This window comes from Plectropomus leopardus, chromosome 5 (genome assembly GCF_008729295.1).
Source record: "Plectropomus leopardus isolate mb chromosome 5, YSFRI_Pleo_2.0, whole genome shotgun sequence".
Lineage (NCBI taxonomy): Eukaryota > Metazoa > Chordata > Actinopteri > Perciformes > Serranidae > Plectropomus > Plectropomus leopardus.
Window position 1 is genome coordinate 18,482,308 of NC_056467.1, and position 27,421 is coordinate 18,509,728.

Here is a 27,421-nt window from a genome sequence, read left to right on the forward strand (position 1 = left end):
GTGTGTGTGTGAGTGTGTGAGTGAGTGAGTGAGTGAGTGAGTGAGTGAGTGAGTGAGTGAGTGTCAAAGGGCGAAAATCATTCATCGAATTTAACGATTTTATTGACTATATCCATCACAGTATACACACTTAATTAGGCTGGTGATAGTTAATCCCCTCTCGCGTTGCCTTTTAATATCAAAACATATTCAGTCTGTAATGAAGAGCGCCACGAGCCTTGGTAGTGACGCGCAGGTGCGCAGCGCCGAGCACATTCCCACTTTCCCCTGAATGAAACGGAGGCTGCAGCTTCTCTGCGCTCCCTCTCCTCCTCACCTGGACTTGGGACTTCTAAGTGCCCATGTGTTTTAACTTTACTATGGCACATTATGTTGTGTTTACTTTCACTCTGTGCGCACCACTGCCAAGGCAATGACAACTAATTTATGGAAATTCTCGAGTCGATTTGCATGGGAAATACGCGCAGACATCTTCCCCCAACGGCTGTTTTGTTTCTAACTTCCTCACTATGAAACACAATTAAAATGACTTGTGTGACAGGTTATTTTTAAATTTTGTTGTTGGAGCTCTATCAAGCTGCCGGATAAAAGCATCTGTCGAGTGCGCGTGAGACAGTGGTACAGCTCACCTCTCCATCACGGCGCATCATTAGGATACCGGGGGTGGGGCGACAGCAGCCTGTCCCGGTAAGGGGAGGAGAGAACAGGGAGCAGAGGCGGTACTTTCTCCGCGGCTCGTTTCTCGGCGCTGGAGAGTTTGGGATCAGGGCTGGAGAGACCGCCGGGGAGCACTAGCAGAACCAGTCCAGCACGGAGCCTCGCCTGGCCGACCGCTGCGCCGTGCAATCTTCTTGGGGGGACTGCACAACATTCCTGTGAAATATAACTGCTTTTAATGGCATGTGGCTTGTAACTTTACTTCTGCTGTATTCTTTGCAAGAAGGTAGGTTGGCAATGTGTCTCTTCAAGTGTTGCATATCTGCATGCTGTTGCCTCCACAGAGCAATGTTGAAGTTGGTTGTGCATGTTTATTGGCTTATCGGGTTGATGAATGCTGTTGGAGTGAATTGATTGCATTGACAAAGGAGGGTCAGAGATGTCAAATCAAACTCTCATCACCTCTGGAGGAAGACTGGCAACTTTTTCGTAATGTTTTGAAAGGATGTTTTCCGGATCTGCGTTCATTTTCTTCCTCAACGAGTGTTCGGGTCTCTCTTGCGTTCCCAGTGTCTCATAATGATCAGCTGATAACACGATTAAAAACGATCAAAACCGTCTTATGAGCGTAAAATCAATATGCACTTAATTTGGGTAAACAGTGAAAAAACCCTCCTAGATCTCAGTAGTGCACACTACGTCCGCCAAGATGGAAAAGACAACTGCATTTGCATTTTGCATGATGAATATGTGGAGGTGTCGTGAATATGGAGGCTGTTGAATAGGAGAGGCTGATAAGGATCTGCAGGCGCGCGCACGGGCAGACGGGCGACCTCGAGCGCTGATGCTGGCCACAGCTGTAGGCTGTTTACTCGCAAAAGTTCAAGTGGGCAGAGGAGTTTAATGTATTTGCTGACTTTTTCTGCCCCGTTCCAACACAAAAAGGATGCCAGTGTATGTGTGTGTGTTGTGTTTGCGTGCGCGTGAGGAGGGAGGGAGAAGAAGGGGTACCCTAGGGGGTTAAAGCATCCTTTTTATCAGCTATTTTTTTGGAAGGAGTACTAAAATAGAGCATTAACACCAGCTTGAGTGTGCATGTTTGTGTGGCAACAAGGGTCAATACGTTTTATGAGAGACGTGTGAACTGATGCTGGGGGTATTGAGCGCTGGCCTTTAATTTGTAGATAATGTGCCCCAGTTGGATATTTAAAAGACGAGGCCATATATTACAGTTTGTTTCCTTTGATAAAATGAAGGAGTGTCTCTCTGTATGTGCATGTGTGTGTGCGCACACACTCAGTTGTTATCATCCCTGGTCTAATTATTCATCCACCATTTTCTGTGGCACCAGATTCTACTGATTGGCTTCGCTCTAAATGCTGCAGATGGAAGAGAATGATTCAGTTTGCTTTTAAATGTAAAATGATCTGTTTTTTTGTGATATACAAATTTCTATCACTTCGTAACAACCACAAAATGGGAAAAATAAGCTTTTATTTTTCATTTTATTTCATGCGTTTCCTTTACGCACGTGTGTGTAACTGAAAATTGCAGATCATAAACATTATTAGTCAAGGAAATTTGAAATAACCTTAAGCATGTATTAATAAATGTGGGCAGTACGCGTGTTTCATGGTGCTGGTCTCCATCATTGGCCTTGGCAGTGCCCTCTGTCAGGCTGCAGCTGCGGCGAGGACTTCTGTGCTGTTTTTGTTGTATGTAATTGGATTATAGGGTCTATTTCGATTATACACACTGTACATCGCCCTGTCCCGTGACTGAACGAGATGTTCTGTGTGTGTATGTGCCTGTGTGCGTGTGTATGTGAGTGAGAGAGAGAGAGAGAGAGAGAGAGAGAGAGAGAGAGAGAGAGTGTGTGGTGAGGGGAGGAGGGTTGGGGGCTACAAACAGCCACTGGAGCGGAAAGAGTGCTTGAGATGGGAGAGATGTAGATAACGCAGTGGAAAACAAACTTCCATTTTCCGTTGTTTTTCAACGCCATGTTCCGCTCATTTTGCGAGTCGACCGTGATTTATTGTCTCCGGTGGCCGCCGTGTATGTCAGAAATTTGCGATTTTTAATAAACTTTATTTTAAGAGAGGAAAGGTAGATCTATTATCATACATGCATATGCATTAGTACTGCGTATTTTCCTGGCTCGGCCGCGCCTCCTAGAATGGCACACAAGTCTCTGCTTATTTTTATACACTAGTGTGGAAATATATTTGACAACACACCACAACATAGTTTAAAAGATTTTAGTCTTTTTTTATGTTTTATTTCTCTCTCATTAATTCGACATTCATTAGGTTATTACTGACCGTTTATTTCTTTGCTTTGGCTGCATATCAGCACACCTGCACCCATGAGTGCGGAGAGGAGGGGGAGAGGGATGGATAGATGGATAGACAGAGAGAGAGGAGGGGGGAGGATACACTCATTCTTCTTTGTCATGTTTGGGAGGTTAGTTGTCAATTTATGGAAATAAAATTGAGACAAACTCTCAGGCCTGATAGGCCAGAAGAGGGCCTGAGAAATCGGAAAGGGGCTTAAATAATTACTGCAATTAATACATTTCAAAATTAATCAGAAAAAAACACAATTGCGTTTGTGTGGATTTTGGATAGAGTCAAACAGTGACTGTAAAGATTTCAAGGAAAAAAATGAAATGGAGTGATCGAGATGCAGTGAGAGCTCTTGCTATAATTATTTCATCAATTAATGTGATTCCGGTTTTATCCAGTTTCGGTCGACAGGCCTCCTGCAACGCACACTCCACATTAAACTCAGCTTTTAGGCCTACTGTGTTATAATGTTCGTGCAAAGATGCAAAAGAACGTTGGCTCCTATGTTTTTTTATACATTTAATTTTTATCTGTGGATTTGACGTAAATGGCGTAAACATCGTGTTTCTCCCTTTTCTTCCTCTCATTTATTTACACACGTGTGTGTGTCTTGTGATGAAATGTTGCCACTTATGACATTTAATATCAGATTTTTTTGTGACTTGACTTCACACACAAAATGTCCCGATAATTTCAACATTTTAACACTTCATGTGTAAAGTGAGGGCAGTTTGGGCATCTGACATGCTGTAAGATCACCTGTATTTTCTCCTTCATTCACAAGGCACTCCTGTGCGTTCTTGAGACCGGCCTTAGCCGCTGATCGGCGTTGCAGACGACGGGCTGTGTGTATATTTGGACTCAAAATAGACACTGAGTCGAAGAGAAGTGCTTGGAGGGGGAGCCCAGTAATTGCGGTATGAGTCAGACTTAGGTGGCTACTCGGCTACACCCGCACGATGCACTCAGAGATGTTGCATCTGACTTGGACAACTGAGGCTTTAGAGACTGATAGAAGAAGTGTGACAACTTCGGAGTTTTTTTCCCCTTCTCCCTTTTAATCTGTCTCCGTCTTTGAACGTAAAGTTCGGGTGAATTACTTTAGATTTGGAGACTGGGAGGTTTTTATGTGTGACACAGTTCAGGAATCACTATTTTGAGGGAAAGAAAAAGTGGTTTGTACAAACGGATGTGTATTACTTGGATGACGGAAGGTATCTGCGTGGGAGTTTTGTTGTTTTTCCGCTTAAATGACGTGGCTTTGCATAATTCTACATCAGAATCGTGCAAACATCAACTCTATATAAAGATGTGTTTGTATTAAGTTAACACAGTCATACAGAGCTTAGATTATTTATTTGAATTCACCCGCAATTTATCCTCAGCCAGGTGTCCAATAACGCATGATAGTTTCCAAACAGTCACTTGAGATCAAAGCATGGAAAAGGGCCCCACTTTACGTCGTAGTTCTCCGGCTCTGAGTCCCGCTGTGCCTGCACCACCTTTCAGTTTTCTTGGAGAGACACAGCTCCACAGTATAATAGCTACATGTCACTCTCAGGTTAACTCGCCCCCCTCGTTGTGCTCTGGCAAGCAAAGCCTGTTTTCATTGTCAAGTGTTTGGCGCTGCGTTTGGCAGTTGACCCGCGCAGCACAAACACGTTCATCTCAACACGTCACTCGGTCTCATATTCAGTCTGAACATTTTGTTTGTCTTGAGCGTCTGCCAGTTGGTGTGAGATGATCATTTCAGTTGTGGATTTGTCTTGAAGGCGCATTAAAACACTTTTGTCAAAACACGGACATTCTAACGTTTATTTTCTTTCGCTTAAGGAAAATTAGAGTTCACGAGCGCACAATAGTGCACGAAAGGACTCGATAAGAGGGATAATCTCGCTTTTAGCTTATTCAGTTGTCACGCACCACTCTGAAAAAAAAAACAATCCAAACGTCCCCAAATGTCTGTTTATCATCACACAGCTGTAGATCCTATAGCCCATAGCAACAACATCGTTATTGCACTAAGCTGTCTCTCAAAAGTGGATTTGGACCGCTCACTCAACAGGTTTGACGCACAAGAGTAGTGTCCGGTTGCCCGGTGGCCTCTCCATTACGCACGGAGAAAGACTGATGGTCTTGTCCTGAATGACAAAAGAATATCCAACAATCTCACTTTAGCATCCCACAATCGATTCTGCCTTTCTTTCTCTCTCTCTCTCTCTCTCTCTCTCTCTCTCTCTCTCTCTCTCTCCCCCTCCTGTTCTGCTTACCATCAAACAATTTATGGCCCTGTCTCTGAGGGAGAATAGGAGAAAAAAACACATCTCTACAAATCTGACACTCACTTCAACAACGGAAATCATCCTTTTGAAGTGGGTGATGTGAATTTCCAAATGCTGAAATGGCTGCCTAATATTTTACTGACACTGCATAAACTGTGTATAGGGGTTGTTTACCACCCCCACCCCCCTCTTAGCAATGCACACACACATACAGTATTTGTGTGTGTGTGTGTGTGTGTGTGTGTGTGTGTGTGTGTATCCACATCCCTAATATCATGCAATGTAGTTTTTCTTTCTTGACTACAGTGTTTCTCCCAGTGAAATGACACCATGTTAGAAATGGTTTCCTTTCTGACTGCACACAAAAGCAGAGAGACACATTATGCAACCCTAATGCATATCTCAATCTGGAGTCGTTGTGTAGTAAATGAGCAGCACCCCACTATCAAATATGATCATATCTTTTGCCTTTTATGTTCTGCCATTTTTCTGTAGCATCACTGCAAAGACTGTATTGCCACCGACTTCAATGCTTCAGCTGTTATTTGGCCTGAATGTGTTTTGCGTGCTGTTATCTGTAGTGCTACATGGTTCACCACATAGAAAATCTACTTGCCATTATGAACATATATATGCAATCTGAGATGTATTTATGTGACTTTGTATGTGTGTGTGTTTGAAGGAGAGAGAGTGAGAGCAGGAGGGAGAAGGAAAGGGATTTATAGCCCTGTTTTTCTATGCACGTGATGGTATGAATCTGTGTGTGTGTGTGTGTGTGTGTGTCTGAATGAATGTAGATGAGACAGAAAAAGCTGCATTATGCATAGCGGTTCACCATAGGCAATATCCTTGCTTCTCCAGCATACATATTCATACTCCATTTTCATATCCACTGCAAAAACAGGAGAAAAAAGGTGCAAATTTATTTGAGTGTACAGCAGAGAGAGAGAGTTGAGTCAAAAGGAAACACGTGCAAAAACAAAAAAGGGAAGGTTAAAAAAAACAGGAGAAAAAAGGAACAAATATAGAAAAGGATTTTGAGGGGTTCAGCTGACAGGACGAATGTTTCTGGGGGTTTCACCCCAAACATGCAGTCTTTATTGTAATCAAGGCATCCAGGCTTGAAGAAGAAAATCAAAATGCAGTTTATGATCGGATGAGTGCTGCTCCTTTGCTCTATCTTTCTCTGCTTGGGAAGGGACGGAGAGGGAGCCTGGGGCTACCAAAGGACTCTGATAACCATCTGAGGTTACATGTTGCCCAGATAAAGAGGAAAAACTGGGTTATTGTGCTTCATGTTGTTTGCATGAGATGTTTACAGCTTATTATGATAGTTACTGAGAACATTTTCTTTAGTTTCCCTGTGGTCATCTATACATGTTACTCCAATTTTATGGAGGATTCTGGGCTGGATAATTTGTTTATGTCCTTAATCAAGCTAACTGATGCGGCATACCGCATTTTGAAAATAATGCCTATGATTGTTGTCCCATTTGCAAACCTCAACTGTCAGATATCCCAAAGAGGTCAAAGAGGCTCCAGGGAAGACAAAAAACTTTCCAAAGTCTGCATCATGTCCCACATGATCAACAGCTGCAGCCTGGAACACCCTTCTGCCAAGTGAAAAAACATGGATTATTTAGGCAGACCCTTCTTAACTATTTTTTCTCACTCTCATCGTTCCTCATTCAGTTTTAATGTTTTGACATCAAACTCGAGACCGTTACTGCGATAAGACACGTGGTTAGCGTTGTCTTTTTCGCTGGAGGCTGTGATCCGTGCAGGGTACACCAGGGCTGGCTTCTGTGTGGTTGTACACATGTGTCTTTGTATGCATGAGCGTGTGTTTGTGAACTCGGTGACCTGAATTCATACCATAGGACAAAGCGATTAGCCACTGCATCATAAGCCGTTGCCTTTTAGAGGTTTTCCCTCTGAGTTTGAGTTGTTGCATCTAAAGCTGTTTTAACTTGGTTTGAGGCCATTTTTGCTAATTATCACATGATGATTTAAGGTTTGTTTATTTTGAACAGATTATCAAGTTTTAGAGCATCTTGGATATAAGCAGTGGTTCCCAACCTGGGGATCGGGACTCAGCACAAGAGCAGGGAGATGATTAACAGGCTAAGAATGGAGAAAAGTCAATTTCTTTAATTTATTTATTTAATTAGAATTCCCTCTAATCTTTGTATTACTGGACAGTTTTTCCACATCAGACCTTTAGGAATGATTCAGGTAAAACAATCTTTTTAATGGGGTAAGTGCCAAAACCTTGGGAAACTTAACAAAGCACTGACACCCATCCTACTTTTACCCTTTAGGATATGTTTTCAGTTACCAGGGAGCACATGGAAAGACTGTGGAGTCACTCAGACACATATGAACAGAAGATGCTGATTATGATTTCATAAAATAAATACATTTAAGATGTAGCCGCATCTGATCTGATGCTGACCTTTAACCAGTAACCACCGAGCTACAAGTTGATTGCATGCCTCCGTGCCAGGTTTTGCATGAAAATAGTTTGTAATTGAGCATGATAGTCAAAACATATCGCTAAAAGTAATGGATAAAGCTGCTGCCATTAAAGTGGTAGTTGTATGAATGAATGAAAAGTTCACCAAATCAACTTAAAAGAGAAAGAGAAAAAAAGAGACAATTTCAGGATCACGTGTAGCCACTGACCTCTCACAATCATGGTTTTCTCTGAAATACTGTCAGACAATTTTGTGAAGGCCATCCCACCTATAGTTTGGTAAGGCTTTTGGGGGTGCATTAGACAAAAATGATTGGGAACCACTAGTCTGAAGGATGACTTTATTTTATGATTTGACAGAATGAGAATATTCTAAGCACAAATTCTCATAAAGTGATACTTTGTCTTTCATGGGGGCTTTTACAGCAAGAATAGGTTGTTTTTGTCATGAAAACATTGTGCTTTTAAATATAGTATTTATCATCAGAGGGAAGCAAGTCACTGTCACTAGTATCATCTAAGAACGTCCTTCCTATTTGCTCCGTATGGAGTATGCAGTACATTGTGGTGCTCTCCGTGGTGCTGAAAGTGCAGATCAGTCAGCCTAGCAGCCTGTGAGAATGATTGACATGGATTCGAGCGGTATGGATTGAACTTGACCTGAATTCCGATTTTTTAACGCAGAGGATCTGCTCCAGTTTTAGCTGGTAGGCAGGAGAACAATGGCTCTCTACCTTCTCAGCATCTCTGCCCTGCCTTAAGCAGTGATCACATCTCTTTCTCGCACACCTTGGCCTCTGCTGTTGGCTGAGTTTGACATCAAGAACTGAGGCAGTCATTTAACATTAACCTCTCTATCCCTTTGACCTACTGCACACAGACGCACACACATACTCATTGGGTTGCATCCAAACACCTTTGCACCTCAGCACCTTTCCCCCAGACCAGCCACCCATGTCCTGTCTACAATATTGCGCTCCTGCCTAGCTTCCCGATCCTGCCTTCCGCTGCACTCCCACATGAGAACCAGGGAAGTCCGACACCAGCCTCCCACAGCAGTGCGATTACAGAGTGGATAGACTGTGTGTTAAATGTGAAAGGAGATTATGTGGGTTTAACTCTCTGCGTCTGGCATACAAATTCCAATCACACAACATTGACTGTCTCTAGTGTGGCAGGAAAAGACGGGAAAGAAAGTGTCTTGGAGAGGTAGGGGGTGAAAGAATGATGGCAGATTGTGAAACACAAAGAAAAAAAGACGAGTAACTCAGCTAGATAAGATAGGTTTGGCAGACAGATGCATAAAGTGTCAGACAACAGACAATGGAGGACAGAGTGAAAATCACCTTATGTCATGTTGGGTTTTATCCCTAATCCCTCCATTTTACTTTTGAGCCTTTTCTCATGTGATTCATCCCATTCATGCCATGTTATTAATGTCATTATGTCACTGCATGTTACTATTTATACTGGACAGAACAGATATGAAAATGGTCTTTTGTATCAACCACTCATTCATCTTGCCATGTATTAAGTGCTTAAAAAAGGCAGCCAGTGGGCTCCTGCCTCTCATTTTGTAGCTAGCTACTAATGATTATCCATTAATATAGAGGATCTGTAGAAATTGGAGCCTAAATGACACCAGATAGTGTCTTTATGTCTCCATTGATGTATCTTAGCCGACACCCTATTTTCTCCCAGCACAGTGAGAATTAAAGAGATATGGCTAATCCAGGCATTGTTGACACAATCCAGGAAAAGGGATTAATTAAGTATCATTGTCTGAGAAGAAACTTCTCTGGCTTGGGGCACAGCGTCTTTCCCTGGCCTCTAGCCAAGCTGAGCTCAGCACTTCTTTACACCCCCACCCTCCCAGTCACAGCAACCACACAAACACAGAAACACACAGATCTTAAGAGACACCTCACTACCCCACTCTAAACTGGAGGAGGGTATTTGAGAGAGAGGATATATGATGGTCTATCTCCCCTAGGACAGCTTATCTGGCTGTAGCTCTTCATCTGTGCCACAACAGCATTGTTTTACAGCAAACATCTGTGGTATCCAGCTCCTCGGGCTTGTTCAGCTAGAGATAGAGAACAGTGGATCTGTCAGACTTGTGCTCAGAAGTGCAGCATTTTGCTATCACGCCTGTGTGAATACTTTGTTTTCCTGAATGACAGAGGATATCAACAAAAAAGATGAGGGTGGTGGCAGAGTCAAATTATGTGACCCATTTTTCCCTTCTATTGAGAGGCAGATTTCTAAAGGGCTCTCTGGACACATATATTAGATTAGAGATATTAGGATAATGCATATGGGATGAGATGGATGGCTGCAGTTTGGCACACAGGGAGAAAGTTATTTGTGTTGAGGTGACCTGAAAGCCTGTGGATTCAGCTTGTATACTTTATAAGGGTGTCTGTGTAAGTGTGTTAGATCAGGAAGTATTTTCAGTCATATTGCAAAGTGAGTGTTGCTTACCTTTAAATATGAAGATTTAAGATAAAGATAAAGATTTTGGATATCATAATATTCTAAGTGTTTTTTTTCCTAGTTTTCCATGCTTCATTATTGTAAGGTGATGTAATCTTCGTGATTTACCAGACTGTTATAGCTGTTGTAATATTTGCCTTTATCTGATTTCTTATTATATCTACATTAATAATGATTATTTGTCAAAAATCTCATTGTGTAAAAATTTTGTTATAGCACCGCACAACATTTTCGCAATATATTGAGTTTTTTTGTCAAAAATATCCTATTTGATTTTCTCAATATCTCAAAGTAACCAGTTAATTGGCTCATTGGAAAAATAACAGTACAGGTTAAGGACAAATATGGAATATGGAAAATAAGGAAAATAGTTCATTTGGCAAATTAGACGTACACAGTTGTGAAAGCATTTTTGAAAAAATAAGTTAAAAAATATTCATTTTGATTATGAATCCATGTTGTTGTTTTTTTTTAATTTGCTGTTTAAATATATTTTCCCATGGCTAAAACTTTTTGGCAACCGGGTGCTTGGCAAATCGGTAACTTATTATCTCAGTATTGAGTCAGTTCATCACAGTTACTGTGTATAAAGTAGGAAGACTTCCCCTCACTGTAAAAAAAAAAACGTAGCTTTAATATTTCTGATGATGTAATTTGGAGCTGGTGTCTGCACAGTTGGCACATACAGCTGTATCAAGATGTCAAACCCCCCTTTATATGGCATCAAATGACTAATTAAAACAAAACTTAAAAGAAAAACAAACATTTGAACATACATCACTGTGATAAGAGCTACTTAAAATGACAAAAAAAAACATCTTTAAGAAAAATTTAACATGTACTTGGAGTTTTTTAGTTTGGCCAATGTCCAATGTCCCATCTGCAAATATGAAGGGGGCGGGATTTTTATGACCTGTACTGCAGCCAGCCACCGGGGGTGATCGAGATGTTTTGGTTTCACTTTAGTTAAGAATAGAGACAGAAACATCTGACAATGTTGAGAAATACTTTGGCCGCTTCTTTTAGTAAATAATCAGAGCATTTTTGCATGGACTGGGTTAACACTTTGTACTTTTGTTGTTATATCCTTGGTGGTTGTATGTTTTGGCACTTTAAGTGTTAAAAGGTTGTTAAATTGTTTTTATACTGGAAAACATTTTTTTTCACTATGACATTTTATTCAATGTTCCATTTTATTCGAAGATCCAGTGTGTAGAATTTAGCGGTTGCAGAACTGAAATTTCTCTGGTGTGTAAAGTGTGTGAGAGAACTACGGCGGCTGACGTGCAAACACAAATGACCCCATCTAGAGCCAATGTTTGGTTTGTCCATTCTGGGCTACTGTAGAACATGGTGGACTCCATGGAGGAGGGCCAGCTATGTACTGTATGTAAATATCAACAGATCATTCTAAGGTTACAAAAATATGATTCTTGTTTTCAGGTGATAATAAAACAATCAGAAAAGATAGTTATGAATATTACATACTTTATTTACACTGGACAATTTATCAGTTTAGAGTCTTGCTGACACAATGAGCATTTCAGTTATTCCTCAGCAATGCACCATAATTGTGTACATGCTCCCCATCTGACTTGTAAATGCTGCCTTTATGTTTGACACTTTGCCAACTGACTGACTCTGTCTCCCTTTTTCTCATCCAACAGTCAACAGTGAGGATGTTGTCTCTACGCGGCTGTACTTTGTGAACGCCTCCCTGCAGCGGGTGACCTTCTCCAGCTCGGTGGGGGTGTCCCTGCCCTGCCCTGCGGGCGGCGCCCCCCATGCCGTCCTGCGCTGGTACCTGGCCGCCGGAGACGACATTTACGACGTGCCCCATATCCGCCACGTGCATGCCAACGGCACCCTCCAGCTCTACCCCTTCTCCCCCTCCGCCTATAACAGCATTATCCACGACAACGAGTACTTCTGCACTGCTGAGAACCAAGCAGGCAAGATTCGTAGCCCCAGCATCCACATCAAAGCAGGTGAGCGTTGGGCATACTGTATGAACGCCAAGCCAATGTTCAAAGTTTGACTCTCAGGGAACTTAACTAATTGTTCTAACTTACTGCATAAACACCCAGCTATACTTCTTAAGGTCTGTGCATGCATTTTTGAAGAATTTTGAAAGCTGACATTACCTTTACCTTTGCAAATATTTTGGATGATTCTTGAATCAATACTGCACGTGACCTGAACTGTGGACTAAGTGAGTTGGGTGGGGCCAGCAGGGCAGCTCTTTGCTAAGCTCTGTAGCCCCTTCATTGGGTTCGCTTATGCTATTAAGGGTGACATGGAGAGCCTCTACATGTTGGGGGTTTAAACATTTTGTGGCCCATAAATCAGACAATTATAAAATCCTTGGTATGATATCTTTAAAGGAGTAGGAGTCAGCATGTAGTGGCAGTTAAATCTTCATCAAATTTAAAGGTTTGCAATGCAGGATTGTCAGTTACTGTTTGTGAACACAGACTTTTGCTGACTCTAAGGCTGTTGCTCCACCTACAGATTGTATTAACACTTATTTGTGTGCATGCCACCATGGACACAACAAATATAGATTCGGATCAAGATTCTTCATTTCTATCTCTTTCTTATACTGCCTATTTCTCACCTAAAATGTCTTCATAAAACAATAATTTAGTGCAATGTTAACTATTTTAAAAGAAATTGTTGAAGTTGACACTATACTGTTTCCTGCATGGTAAAAATAGAAGCTGAAAATACTGAGCTCAGACTGTAAAACAAAGCAGTGGTGATTAAATATGAACCAGGATTGTTATTATTTTGCCTATTTCTCACCTAATTTTTTTTCAGAAACATACAGTATTTTAGTGCACCATTTTACTATTATTCGAGAACTTTTGTTACCATCTGTCTGGCATATTTTTTCCTGTGTTAAAATGACCAAGCTTACATTGTGTTCCCCTCCAGATGGAGCATTTATTGGTCTGTTACAGTGCAGTGCATTCTGGTAGTTGAAGGTTTTCTACCTCTTGAGCAAAAGCAAATGCCACAGCCCTTTTTCTTTTTTCTCTGGTCATATAGCACCCAATTCGAAAGTACTTGTGTCTTTCTTCTGCATCGATAACCCAGTTTATGAAAAAAAGATGATTTTTCTGGCAGTGAAATACTTCTTTAACTTATTTTAAGACTGGCCTAATCTTTAAAGGTGTACTGCAGCATTTCCACATTGGACATTCATTAAAATAGAGTAAAAAGGAGTATCACAAGGTACTCTTTAAAATAGGGGTGGTCAAAATTAAAGCATTTGAAGCTGAGACATCCTGACTTTTATTCTCTAGAATGGGTCCCATAATTTCCATAATGCAGCTCAATATTGTCTTTCATCAGGTCTGACCTACCTGGTCTTTCAAACATCACAGCTTAATTTTGTAACAAAGACTTAGTGTTGAGAATTTTAATTCTCAAGACTAGTCAGAGGTAGCACTGATGACATCATGGGAATTATTATTTTTTTGTGAGTCTTTAAAAACTTGTTTTGGAACAGTGAAAATTCAATACAGCAGCTTGAGTCAGGGTCATAATATTTTTCTGGTCATCATCAAATCATCACCTTAGAATTATAAGGCTCTATGTGACATTTTTGTCAAAAGGTTGAGGTGTCCCAAAGCACAAGCATCTTGACCTTGCTTATTAAAAATTCTGTAGGAGACAGACACGCAGCCACATAGACAGTTGGTTTGGTGACCTGTCCGCACTCCATGCCAAGGTCAAAGCTGGAGAGAGCCGCTGAACACACTGAGGGAAGGTGTTACTGCTCTTTCTCACACTCATTACACTCATTACACACTCTCTCTCTCTCACACACACACACACACACAAACACATAAACATCATAAACACGTGCATACGACTTAATGTGATACACACTGGATACATGTGTATACAACAGACATGTATGTTCACATGCAAATGCACATGCACGCACACACTCAGATGCACACACACACACACACACACACACGCACGCTTACATGCACACCAGCCTGCGTGTATCTCGTGCCAGCAAGCCTCCTGTCTCCCAGTCTCTCCATCTGTCCATGGACTGGAAAGTCCCCTAACTACACACACACACATACACGTGCACACACACAGCCATTTTCGTCAAGCTGGCTCTTGGTGTTTAGTTGCCAGCTCTTTGTCAGGGTGTTTGGCAGGAAAGATTTTGGAGAGTCAGCTACAGACATGGAAAGATGTGAACAGAATCATGAAAAAAAAGTGGATTTTCAGGTCACGGTAATAGCCAGGCAGACATTTTAACTGTGTTGATCAATCCTGCATGAAGAGGCAGTCAGCAGTTCCCTACCCTGCACATGGATGCGAACAAAATTATTCTCCAAAATGCTGCTGGATTCTCTTCCTCACCACCACACACATACACACACATACACACACATACACATACACATACACACACACACACACCTACACACACACACACACACATAAACACACCCATATGGCCTGTGCGGTCCCCAGAGGAGGACAGTCCCTCCAGCGTGAGAGTGACCTTCTAGCCAGCCTCAGTGTTGGGATGACCTTCCCGCCCAAATAATTACAACAATTAATCAATTAAATGCTGAGGCAACCACAACTCCACAGCTCCATAACCAGGGCTCACGTGCATGTGTGTGCACCTCATTACCTCCAGAGTCCTACACAACACACACACTTACACGCTCACACACATACACAACACTGCAGTTGCCATGGGCGACAGAGGCGTGAGCGCTAGGGTGTGGCATGCCCTGTCTCAGGTGGCGTAGGAGAATGATGGCAGCTGACAGCTCACAGTGTGACACCCCCCCAAAAATATGCCCCACCCCCACCCTCACCCCCCCTTGCCATCCGTCTTGTCCTCCCTCCCACCCTCTCCCTCCCTCTCTAACTCTCCCTTCTCTTCACATCTTCACATCTCTCTCTATCCCTCTCCCTCTTTCTCACCCTCTCCCATGCATGCTGATTGTGGGCCAATAATAGCACTAGCACCTGTCTGGATAGCGCTATATTTATGAAAACCACCATGTGGGCTGCTTGTTTTCCTGTATATGTTTTTATTTGGATCTCTCATTGCGGCTAATTGAGTTTTCTGTATTTATTTTTACTCAAGCACCTTTGACAGTGTTTTTTGGAACACCAGTCTATTGCACACATTTATTGTAATAGTTAAAAAAATGTTTGATAGTTTTCAGAATGAGGTTTGAGAGACAACTAAAGAGCTACTGATTCATTATTACTTGTAGGACAAGAGCAAATGACATAAAGAATCACTACATACTGAAGTGTGTAGGACACTCCAATATGCTCGACATCCTAGACTGGTTCAATCTCAGATTGTCACATGGTAATGCAGTTCAGACGGATTGGTCACCAAAATTAGATAACAATTAGATAACTAAGACAAAATGAAAGGATGCTTGATATTCACTGTGCTGCATTACACAACTCAAGTAAACTTCCAAAGTCTGCTTTTTTATTGTCATACCAAATGGAAATCAATTGAATCTGAAACAATACATGCAAAATACGTGCCTTAGCTAAATGGGCTTAACATGCGAAATCACTGGAGGTCTTATTTTAAAAACTATAAAGAAAAAAAGAAATTTAATTGAAAATGAATTTGCTCATGAAAGTTTTTTTTTCTTTAATTGGTTCTTTTGCAGTGGCGGTAATTATTCTGGTATAGCCGCTTCCATTTCTCTCTTAACTGGTTGCTTTAGATTAACTGTGTTGAGCAGAAAAAAATTATTTTCAACCATAGTATTTGTTTCATCTCTCAAACATAATTCCTTTGTTTGTCTTAATATCCCAGCTACTTGGCTGGCTGAACATTGGCCCTTTTGTTTAGATAAAAAAACACATTCTAATTATAAGGGATGAGTGTGAGTACACCATTATATGTATCTGTATCTCTTCAACTAACTAAATTTTCTGTATCTATATCTATATTCGAAATAGGCAGAGTTCAACCTGGAAGTGGCTAGAAGTATAACTGGAAAGGGTGACATTAGTTGATCAGAAATTGTTATATTTATTATTTATTGGAAAACAAACTACAGAACAGCCTCAGAAATGAGCTTAAGATTTTCATTTTCATCAGAAGAGTAAGAGACTGAACACAGCTACCCAAAGGACAATTTCCCTTCATCACCAGTATAGATAGTGAACCATTTTACTCGAATACTTCTAAAAAGCACATTATCTGCACTTGTTTTATAACTTGTTTTTTAACTGTCATCTGTGGAGACTGAGATTTCTACCTGTTTCACTTTATCTGCGTCTGTTCTTCTCTTTAGAGTGAGAAGAAGGGCAATCAGTTTCCAAACAAATCTTCTCAGTTGTCAAACTGAGTATTATGAAAGAAAAAGGCCGACATAATCAATTTCACATCACATAAATAAATCTGCATTAAGCCATATTTGTGAATCGGATCATAACTCCTAAAGTAAAGCATTTTGAGTATGCAACATATTTAGTAGTCTGGCAGGATCTGCAGCCTCAGGAATAAGGTCGTACTGTATTTTAAGGATCTTTTCTTGCCAATGCGTTTCTTCACTTATTTTTTCTTAAGGACACACAAATCATTTTCACTTTTGGTAACAAGTTAAGGAGACTCAATGGCAGATGTGTGAGTTTACTCTCAAAATGAAAGAACACCTTTTGCAAATACAGGAAGTCATTGCAGACGTATGTGCTGGAAAAACATTCTGCCCGAGTCTGAGGGCGTTGTCGTCCTCTTTACACAAGCTAAATAAAATAAAATGAGGACACCTGTTAAGTGAGCTCACCTCAGCTCCCCTTTGTCCCAACTAAAACACACAAACCTATGTAGGCCCGGGTCAAGAGAGCAGGTGTTCAGATCCTTTTCGTCCACCTGCCCTCCTCATCTTTTCTCTGGCTGATATTTCCTGACTAATACAATAAGTAGGGTCCCTGAACCTGATACGCAAGAACTGCTTTTCTTATAGTATCCATTCAATAATGAAACCTGCATCCATTCATTTCTCCCGTATGTCATTATTTCTCTCTTTCTCCTTCTCTGTGTTTTTGCTGCTCGCTTTATGAATAAGTAAATGCAGTATTTGGTTTCCCCGTCGTTAATTATTGAAGCGACAGTGATACAAGACTTGCCTCCCAGTGCGCCCAGTGCACCAGACCCATGTTTTAGCTCGTTCCTAGGCAACCATGCTGCATATAGTCAGGCATCAGTAACATCCTAATGATTCTGCTGCGCATGCGATGAGGGGGAGTGCAATTTACACACAAATCAGTTGGGCTACCATTTGCATCCTGTCACAAGGCTTAAGAGAATGAATATGTAATGATTTTTTTTTCCTGTGTCTTTCATATCTTGGAAGAGGAACGTGTGTTAAATGACAATGCTATCACAACAGTTGCCTCTTATTAGAGCTTGTTGCATGGTTGTGTACAAGGGCATGTTGCCATACAAGGTGTATTTCACTGATTTTAATGGGGGAGGGTGAGGGGGCAGTAGCTAAACAACACTTTCTCAGAGGTTAGCAAGTGTAGGACGAGCTGGGGTCAAAGCACGGGAAGCAGAAACCCGAGGTTACTGGATTTGAACTCCCACTGAACTGACGTGTGATGACTGTCATCATTGCACCAAACATTTACAAGCTGTCAAGCTGGCTTTAAACACTCTATGAGAGGCACAGTGGGCATTGGGGATTTTCACTGGTATTGACGAGAGGCAGCAGGGTCAATCAGAGAGTAAATAAATGATTGAAAGAATTGGCTCGGCCACAATAGCCCAGGCTACTCAGTCGATCCTGAGTATTGATCTGTAGGTAGATGGCATCAATGAGAAGCAGGGGCTGTTTCAGTGAAGAATTGAAATGAAGACTTGATTGGAATTATTTGTCCTTTACCTTTGTCTTGTTTACAAATGAGGCTTCAGCTCACATTAGTGTCCTGTGTGTCAGGTGACCATAGTGAGAAGTGATATGCTCTCTAGAGCCGTAGTTCCCAACTGGGCCAGCCAGGGGCTCCATATTTCTCTTTAGTCATTAGATCAAGGTCGACACATTAGACAAATTACCACATTTTCAATTTTATTTCACAGAAACAACACATTGGCTTAAAGTAGGGCTGTCAGCGTTAAGGAGTTAATTGCGATGTTATTAAGGTCCATACATAACGTGTTGTTTTTTTTTAAATCATTTTAATCACCAGCCAAAATTCCTGTTTTTATGGGAATTCCTGTACCGGGCTGAGTTTTTAAGCTAGAGTAATAATACTGGTATCATACGAACTAATCATTCCCGTAATCATACGGAAAAACAGCATCATTCATTCATTTCACAGGGTTCCCTTGACCTCTGACCTCAAGATATCTGAGTGAAAAGGGGTTCTATGGGTACCCATGAGTTTCCGCTTTATAGGCATGCCCACTTGATGCTACTCCCTCACAATTTTATGCTGTCATTTGAGTGCTAATCAAGACAATTTGATAAGACTTGCTCTATCTTGTCAATATGAACTTCAAAAATGTTTTGTAATGCAAAATAAAGGAATTGAAATTATGCGATTAAAAAAATCACAATTAATTGTGATTAAAAAAAATTAACCATTTGACAGCCCTACTTAGAACACAAAGAAATAAATCATACTGCAGGAATAAACAGAAACAGCACTTCAAAATAAAAGCTCTGTGCTGTAAATTCACTGTAATTCAAAATAAAGTGTGTTTTTTACAAACTTGCCATGTTTACTGGCAACGGTCACTTGCGGTCTATTCAGAATGGACCCGCTACCCACTTTTGGACCAAGGACCACCAATTGGGAACTCCTCTAGAGGATATCTTACTGCAACTAATAATTTACCCAAGTAGCATCACAACTGGAATTCTTAAGACCCAAAATCCAGTGGTATAAACCTCATGCAAATTTGGCATGGCCACATATTCAAGGTTAAATTTCAACAATGTTTGAAGAAAAGTCCCTGCTCCACTCCAGTCTTAACTCAGTCACATGTCAGGAAAGAAGAGAGAAAAGGTCCAAAGTTCGGCCAATTATGAAAAAGTAGAACAGTGTAGAAGCAATGGACGGAATCAGACAAAGACTTAGGAGATTAAACCTTGGACTTTAAGGTGAAAGACTCCCCACCATTTGGACAAGGACATCGGCTTTGGTTCCACTGGGTTCCAGTGACAGTGGCGGCTGGCATAAACCATTATTAATGACCAAGGAAACTGGCCTTCAGGCTAGGCGTTAATTATATCACTGGAGAGCTGGGGGAGAGAGTGAAAACACGGGAGGGTGGAGCCTCTCCCTGTGTTTTGTCTGTGTGTGTGTGTGTGTGTATTTTACATTGTTAGGCCATTATTGTCCTCATTTCAATGGGAAGCCTGGTTGAGCAGATAGATTGTGTTAGATTGTGATCCCAGAAACACTCCCCAACATCAGCCTCTGTTTTCTGTAACTAGCGCCGCTAGGGATGTATGGCCCCCTGGAAAAATATCACATTGGGCCACAGGCCACACGATTCCTGCACTAAAGCTGTAACCACACCTCCAGAACCCAGTCTACCCATTCAGGGTTTTAAATGACTCTATCTTTGCAATATTGTACTTTTTACTCCACTACATTTATTTGACACTTGCTGATAATACTTTAACTTAAGTAGCATTTTGAATACAGGACTTTTTCTTTTGATTAAGCATTATATATATTAGACTGTTTTATTTCTACTTTTCTGAGGTTAAAAACCACTAGAAATAACATCATCACAAAAATTTCAGTTATGAGCTATGAGCTGACATGAGTATAATACAGAGGCTCTCTGAATGTTTACTTTTTTTGTTGCCAAAAATATGACAGGAAAAAGAAACGGTGAGTGCTTGTTATCACATTTCTAAATAGAATATCCTGTTAATTATAATAGGTTTATCATTTTATATTGAAAAAAAACAGTCTTGAATTTTTTAGGGCCCCTGACAGTCACGATACTAGAGTTATTGGAGAAAAATGTGGCAACGCCCCTTTATATAAATGAGATCATGGTCGAGGGTTACACCACTTCAGCTCAGCTCAGTTCGGAAAGTGCAGGCCATTCATTCAAGCTAGCATGCCCTTGAACTACCTGTCTCTCCTCCTCGCCAAAATAATCCATTAATTTAATTTCACTTTACTTAATTTATTTAATGAAAATGTATGCTCTGATTCAGCATTTCACATTTCTCACTAGTCTAAATGTGACGGAGTTAACTGGAGACATAATTTGGTTAGCTACAGGCTACTGTTTTCATCATTAAGCCCGTCTTAATCACCACCATCCTTTCTTTACTCTGGCACAGATTCACAGCCTAGTGCTCTGCGTGCCATGTGCAGGGGGTGTGTTTCTGAAGCTCGGCGCCTGCATGTGACAGGTCCATCGGCCGTGAGCAACCCTCCGCTCCTCCGCCGTCGCATAGCATCTGTGGCGTTGTTCTTTAAAAGGCCAAGGGCCGCTCACTGTGTATCCCCTTCAACGCAGCTCTGTGTCAGCCCTCCTTACAATCATAGTGTGACTTCAGATCTGGGGCTAAAGAGAGAAACGCCGACTTAATGGGGTTGAACAGGACACCAGACATGTTTGTTTACGAGGCCTGCCCCAGCTTTTGCTATGGGTTAAATAGGACAAAAGGGTGTCAACTGTACAGTGTCGACATGTGTTGTAAAGATGAGTGAATTATTACCTTTACACAGGAACTGAAACAATTAGTCGATTAATTAGATAATTATCGACAGAAAATGAATTGACAACCATTTTAATAATTGAGTCATTTTATTGAGGTAAAATATTTGCTGGTTCAAGCTTTGTGACTGTAACAATTCAGTGTTCTGTATAATCCTATGATAAATTGAACTTCTTTAGGTTTGGGATATAGTCTGTATAAAATAATTGGTTTGTGGACTGCTGTTTTGAAAGCTTGGATATGGCATTTCAGCGGTACCCAGCTCGGTTTTTTGAAGCCAATAGTGACCCTGTCTGGACATGAGGTTAGAGCTGTGCATGAGCGAGGGGAGGATCTGACTCAGACTGTAGCGATGCCTTGTAGACAGCCTGTCATTCAAGTGGCCCCACCATCAAATATGCATAACTTTTAAGCCTTAATAAAATGTTAACAGGTGATTAATACAAAAATTCATACCTAATACAGTTCTCATGAATGTTTAAATTTGTAATAGAAACCAAAATAATAATAATATTTATTATTTTTATAATCAGACTGTAAAAGTGAATATGTCTCCTGTAACGCTGAGCATTTTAAGATGAGGGTCTACGAGGATTGACTTATTCTTGTAGCCAGCCCCAATGGCCATTCAAGGAACTGCAGTTTTTGACATTTTTGTGCTTCATTTTCATCCTTGGAGGTTGCTGCTTGGGTTTTTTTGCATCGGCCGCCTTAGTTCTCACATCTACCTAGCACAGGGGAGAAGTTTATGTTCTTCAACCTATCTCCATCAATCACCACACCTCCAGTGACTAACTTAGAGCTCTTTTCTCCTCACCTTAGTGTTCAGGGAGCCCTACACAGTCCGTGTGGCCGACCAGCGCTCCATGCGGGGTAATGTCGCCGTGTTCAAGTGCCTCATCCCCTCAGCCGTCCAGGAGTATGTCAGCGTGGTGTCCTGGGAGAAAGACACCGTCTCTATCGTCCCAGGTAAGAAAATCAGCCAAGGAAGGTTCACCAAAACACAAACCCACATCCACTTTGTGTTGCTGTCCTATCTATACTGTCACTACAAACTGCGCTCATATAGCTTTGCGAGTTGTATTTGGCTGAGTGTATGCTGGCTGTGTTTGATCAGGTGGTGGATATTAATGGAAAGCAAATAATCTAATGTTATCCCAGTATGTCAATGGACTCAAGAACATTCGCTCTGCAAGAAATGAGAATATCCTCCCCTCATTTTTAAACTGGGACCAAAAATACAGAGTTCTGTCAGTGATTTAAAAATGGGATTTTCTATTATGTTTTATTATAATGAAGACCTTTTTCCTTGTGTGGTGTGTTTGTGATTGTGGACAGCCCTTAATAGATACTAATCAATGTAATTGTGTAACTGACATCTCCTGTTTGGTCAGTGAGAGAGGATGGTTTAAAAAATGGTGCAATCATTCAGAAAGAAGTCTGATGAAATGGCCTTTGCTTGGCACATCCTCGGCTCCTCGCTCACTAGCTGACACCACTGTGGTTAATAGCTGTGTTACAGGGATAAATCAGGCATTGGTAGACATTTGCTGTGTGTGCGTGTATGTGAGAAAGACAGAGGGGGTGTGGCTTGGGGGGGGGGGGTCTAATTTGATGAGTGATAGATCTGTTTAGCTGCTCATCACAGTCACCCAAAAGAGAGCAGCCACACCTCTAGGGCTCTGCTGTATCTAGAGCTGTTCTGTCTGTTCCGTCTCATCCTCTGTTCAAATCATTCTTTGAGGAATAATAATATCAGTTTGAATGTCAGTCTCCTACATGCTGCTGTATGTTGTGTCTACTTGCGCTGTGTGTGTGCGTGTGTGTGCAGGCTTGTGTGGCACAGTGTTAACATTTGCTCTGTGGAGCAACTGCAAATTGCAGGGTGTCAGATGAGACTGTTTAGGTCAGATGATACGTATTGCTCCCTCTGCCCCTTATCTCAGTCTCTGATACTGAGCACCCCTTTCATCTCTCTCAATAGTGTGTGAATAGAGGTGTGTGTGTGTTTGTGCGCCTCTTTGTATGGCTCATGTCCTTCACACAGGAGCACTCATTGATCCAGCACAGCTGTAGAGAGTGTGTGTGTGTTTGTGTGTGTGTGGCCTGAGGGGGGTTTCCAGTCTGGATCGATAGAGCTTGCTGTTGGATTCCCCTCTCTCTTGTCACGGATCCCTCAGTGTGAGTGTGGTGAGGCCAGGCTAGTCTGTTTGACATTAAAACATGCACATATGAACAAGCAAGAGCATGTGTGTGTGTGTGTGTGTGTGTGGACACGCACACATGCGCAAACACACAGGAACAGCTTTATGTGACTAAGCAGATCAGAAAAAGTCATCCATAGGCTGTAAATGATCTTTTACCTTTATGATCAGATGACCATATTTACAGAATCATCTTAGAAATAATGCCATGTAAAAAAGGTTCATGCTGGAGAGACTTCATAATTTTTTATCATATCCAGAGGTTAAAAAACTGGATAAAATTATTGCTTTTTATATGGTATATATGGTATACTCCCACCAGGTGAAAATAACTGCAGACGGACATTTCTGTCTTTAAGAGGCTGTGGCTGCTTATTTTTTTAGGCTAGAAAGATACTGGCATGTTGTAAAAGTCGACATCCCATGGCATCCTTTTGTACCAGCCATGCTGGAGTAGCTTGGGAAGTGGGCTAAATAATGCACCTAATTTATAATTAACTGTAAACAAGAAACCAAAGCATATCAGTGAGTGATCTCTGAACTCTCAGTATTGACATAGTTGTAAACTAGCCTGTAGCAACAGCTGAATAGAAATTGTGAAATTAAGCTGTTGCTTTGGTTGTGGTGTGCCACTCCAAGATTTTTAGTGGACCAGTCTGGCAGAACAGAATATAAAACAACATTTTTAGAGCTGAAATGATTAATCGACTAATCAAACTAATCAAACAACTATTTCAGTTTCAATTATTTTTCAAGCAAAAATGACAAACACTTGCTTGTTCCAGCTTTTTTGTTATGTGGATTTGCTGCTTTTCTATTTCATGTGATTGAAAATATTTTGTCAGTTAAGGAGTGTTGATTGAGCAAGACAAAACATGGGTTGGTGTGATGGACATTTTAACCCTTTAAAACGTAGTTCAACATTGGTTTTCATGTGCTAAATTCAGAAGCCTCTCACAAGCTATTTAACCCTTTAAAACCTGAGAAAATTGGTTTGATTTCTTTCAGAAAACATGGAAAAAAACACAATGACCAACTTGGCAAGAAATGTCCCACAAATTGCAAGAAATTAGTAAAAGGTAATAAAGAATATTGCCCGAAATGTAGTTTAATCATCAATAACCATCTTAGAGTAAACCATAACAATTTGCATTTAAAAAGGTTTAAGAGCTTTTTTTGTTTTCCATCTCTCTCTCTTTTTTTCTCCTCCCTCTCTTTCCAGGGCTGATGAATAGGTCTTATTAGTAACACAGTGCTCCTCTTCTTCTTTCCATCCGTCTTTGGCTCGAAGCCTCCTCTCATCTCTTTCGCTCCCTGGTACAGACTGGTGGCCTGTGTCAGCATCATGGCCACACACACACACACACACACACACACACACACACACGTGAGTGCATGTGTGCCCCCCCCCCCACCCCACTACACTCCACCAGACACCTCATCCATCCATGCATCCATCCATCCACTCTATCCATCAGCTCCTGGTGGCAAGTACAGCTTTCTCTCTTTCGATAGCACTCGAGATGCTCTAGTGGTTTGCCATTTATTAGGGACAGTGTATGCCAAGGTATTGGCTTGACAGGATGACACATGTCACACAGACGGCTGTGTTGGTCAATAAAGCTGAGTTTGAATGGGCTTTGATGAAGAGGCAGGAGGGTGTTTGCTGACAGCTGGCCTCACTGCGAGACGACCCTGCCTGGGTGTCGTGTCAGTATTTGACAGCCAAATCTGTTTGCGTTGAGGCCCGTTCACAGAGGGATGTGAGGGGGGGAAGGAGTAGACAGATAGATAGACAGGCAGACAGTCAAACAGAGGAGGGCTTTGTGTGTTGACTGGCTATCCTGGTTTTTACTCCCCTGTCATACCTCCCCTTCTCGTGCTATCTCTCTATCTCACCACGTCTCTCCCTCTAATTGATGGTTTGCTGGTGTTGCCGTTGGTTAGAAAATTAGCATTTGTTTGCTTGTCAGTTAGGGAACTGAAAGAGGATGCTCTGTTGACGGATGTGTATGAAGGAACTTCATCTGTGTGTCTGTGTGCATGCGCTTGTGTCTGTCTGTGTGTCACTTTGTTAGTATCCATCTCCTCCTCCAGTTGGAGCTTAAAACAGTGTGAGTTTTATCTGGTCACCATGGTAACGGGTGCGAACCGGCGGGCGGAATGAGGAAGGTGTGAGGATGCATCGATGCCTGATTTTTATTAGTGCATCACCACGGCTCGGCTCCTGCACGCGCGCACACACACACACACACACACACACACACACACACACACACACACACACACACACACACGGATGACATAGCCTCATATTTATGTACACTTCAGTGACAGGAGGTGTAGATATACATGTCGTCACTATCAGAAGAATGAATCTTCATCTACAAATGTGGAGATTTTAGCACTTTTCTTTCTGTCTAACTGTATCTCTGGTTTGTGGGTGACACTATGTGCCTGTGCAGTACACATGAGAGCAAGACCAATAAATTAGCTGGGCCAATGCTCTGTATTGGTAAATATCCTCTTATGGTAGATATATTGATAATGTGTGTGTGTCTCAGCCAATGGGTCAAAGATGTAGATTTCAGTTGGGGGCATGAAAGTCAGTTGGGGGCATGAAAGTAATGGAGGACTTGAGTTTTGTCAAAATTTTGCACCATTATTAAAGCCACAAACTGATGCAAAAACAATGCACAGATTGATGTACTCAGAAAGTGCAGAAAATTAAGTGTTTGACGCTTTACATTTTTGGCGGTGGACCACCAAATTCGTAATTTTATGTGGCCCACTATTAGCCCACTTCTGACAAGCTACTCCAACATGGTTGGTACAAAAGGATGCCATGGGATGTCTACAGTTGAAGGATGAGTTGATTAAAATCACCAGCTATTATAAAGATTTCGTCGGTTTGCTCAGGCATGTTGCTGCTGATGGCATCATTCAATTCCTGCAGTGCATTTTTTGAATTTGCATCAGAGTCTCATGTCCTTATGGCTCCCAACAAGGTCTGCCCATCCAGTGCAATAGCTTGATCCAGGATGTTAAGGGTTAGCCATGTCTCTGTGAAGACCTTTGCTGAGTGAGCCTCAATCACATCTCATCTACTTTATTCTCCTGCTACTGGACTTTAGCCAAAAAAAGGCTTTGTAGAAGAACAACGCAGCCTTGCCCCGATGCCGGCTCTCCCCCTCTCTTTGTCCGGTGCTTTCAGTTTTGTTTTTCCCCTCTGGTCTGACTGGCCGCTTGGCGTATGCAGTTGGTAGGGATCCTTTTGCGGTCTGCTATATTCAGTCCCAACCCCACACAACTTCTCCCGATTTTGATAAGTGCTACTCTATCCTAGAAAAGTCATTCTTCAGCAGAAGGGGCCATTGTGTTGAAAAAATAGAAAAATCCAACAAAATATGGCAAAAAAGTTGCAAGGATTTGAGAAGCTACAGGCTGCTGCATCTACATGCGCTGCTGTCGTCATAGCATAGATAGCACTTTCTTCTTAAATTCCTCATGCTCATGTGAATCACATTACATACAGGTTGAATATATCAAATCGGTGACACCTGATTAGCATAATTCCTCAAATGTAGAAGAACACATTGACAGTTTGATGCATTGCAGTAATAAATCAGGCTAGTTACAGGTCCACTGTGAAGGGTTTAGAGGGGACATATTGGCAGATATGGAATGTAATACAATAAGTATGCTTTCTTTGATGTATAATCACCTGAAAATAAGAATGGTTGCATTTTGTGACATATAAATAAGCTGTTTATATCTACATAGGCAGTAGGACCTTGTCCATGGAAATATTATTCTGCACCGCCATGGTTGTGTAGTAGCTCAGAATGGACAAACCATGGCTCTAGAAAGGACAATTTGTGTTGAAGTATCAACCACTGTGGTAAGCAGCCCCTCCGCAAAGAAATAATTGGAAATATAACATGAAATTGTATACATATTGCTGTGATAAATCAGGCTAGTTAATACATATATTTTACACTATTGGCTATATTTTAAAATTGCATTTTAAGAAAAAAATTATTTATAGTTTTACGATAATATAAATAATAACTTGTTAAAAAAAAATATGATGAAATCGTACAGTACTTCCTGTCTTCTGCTGTATTACATGAAGAGGCTTCAGAATGACAGAAGACCATTGGAGAAAGACACAAAGTGAACGATATGGACATAGATAGATTGAAATATTGATCTACTGAGCCATTGATTGGTTGAT

General features: G+C 41.3%; 1 protein-coding gene across 1 annotated transcript; it reads left to right on the forward strand.

Annotated features, from left to right (window-relative positions):
* Window positions 1-791: 791 nt before the first annotated feature.
* On the forward strand, window positions 792-25,351 carry LOC121943430 (Down syndrome cell adhesion molecule-like protein 1 homolog). The gene is made up of 4 exons (XM_042486953.1): window positions 792-943; window positions 11,924-12,244; window positions 21,803-21,949; window positions 25,263-25,351. The coding sequence occupies exons 1-4, from the start codon at window positions 901-903 to the stop codon at window positions 25,349-25,351; spliced, it is 600 nt and encodes a 199-aa protein (XP_042342887.1). The 5' UTR covers window positions 792-900.
* The last annotated feature ends 2,070 nt before the right edge of the window (window positions 25,352-27,421 follow it).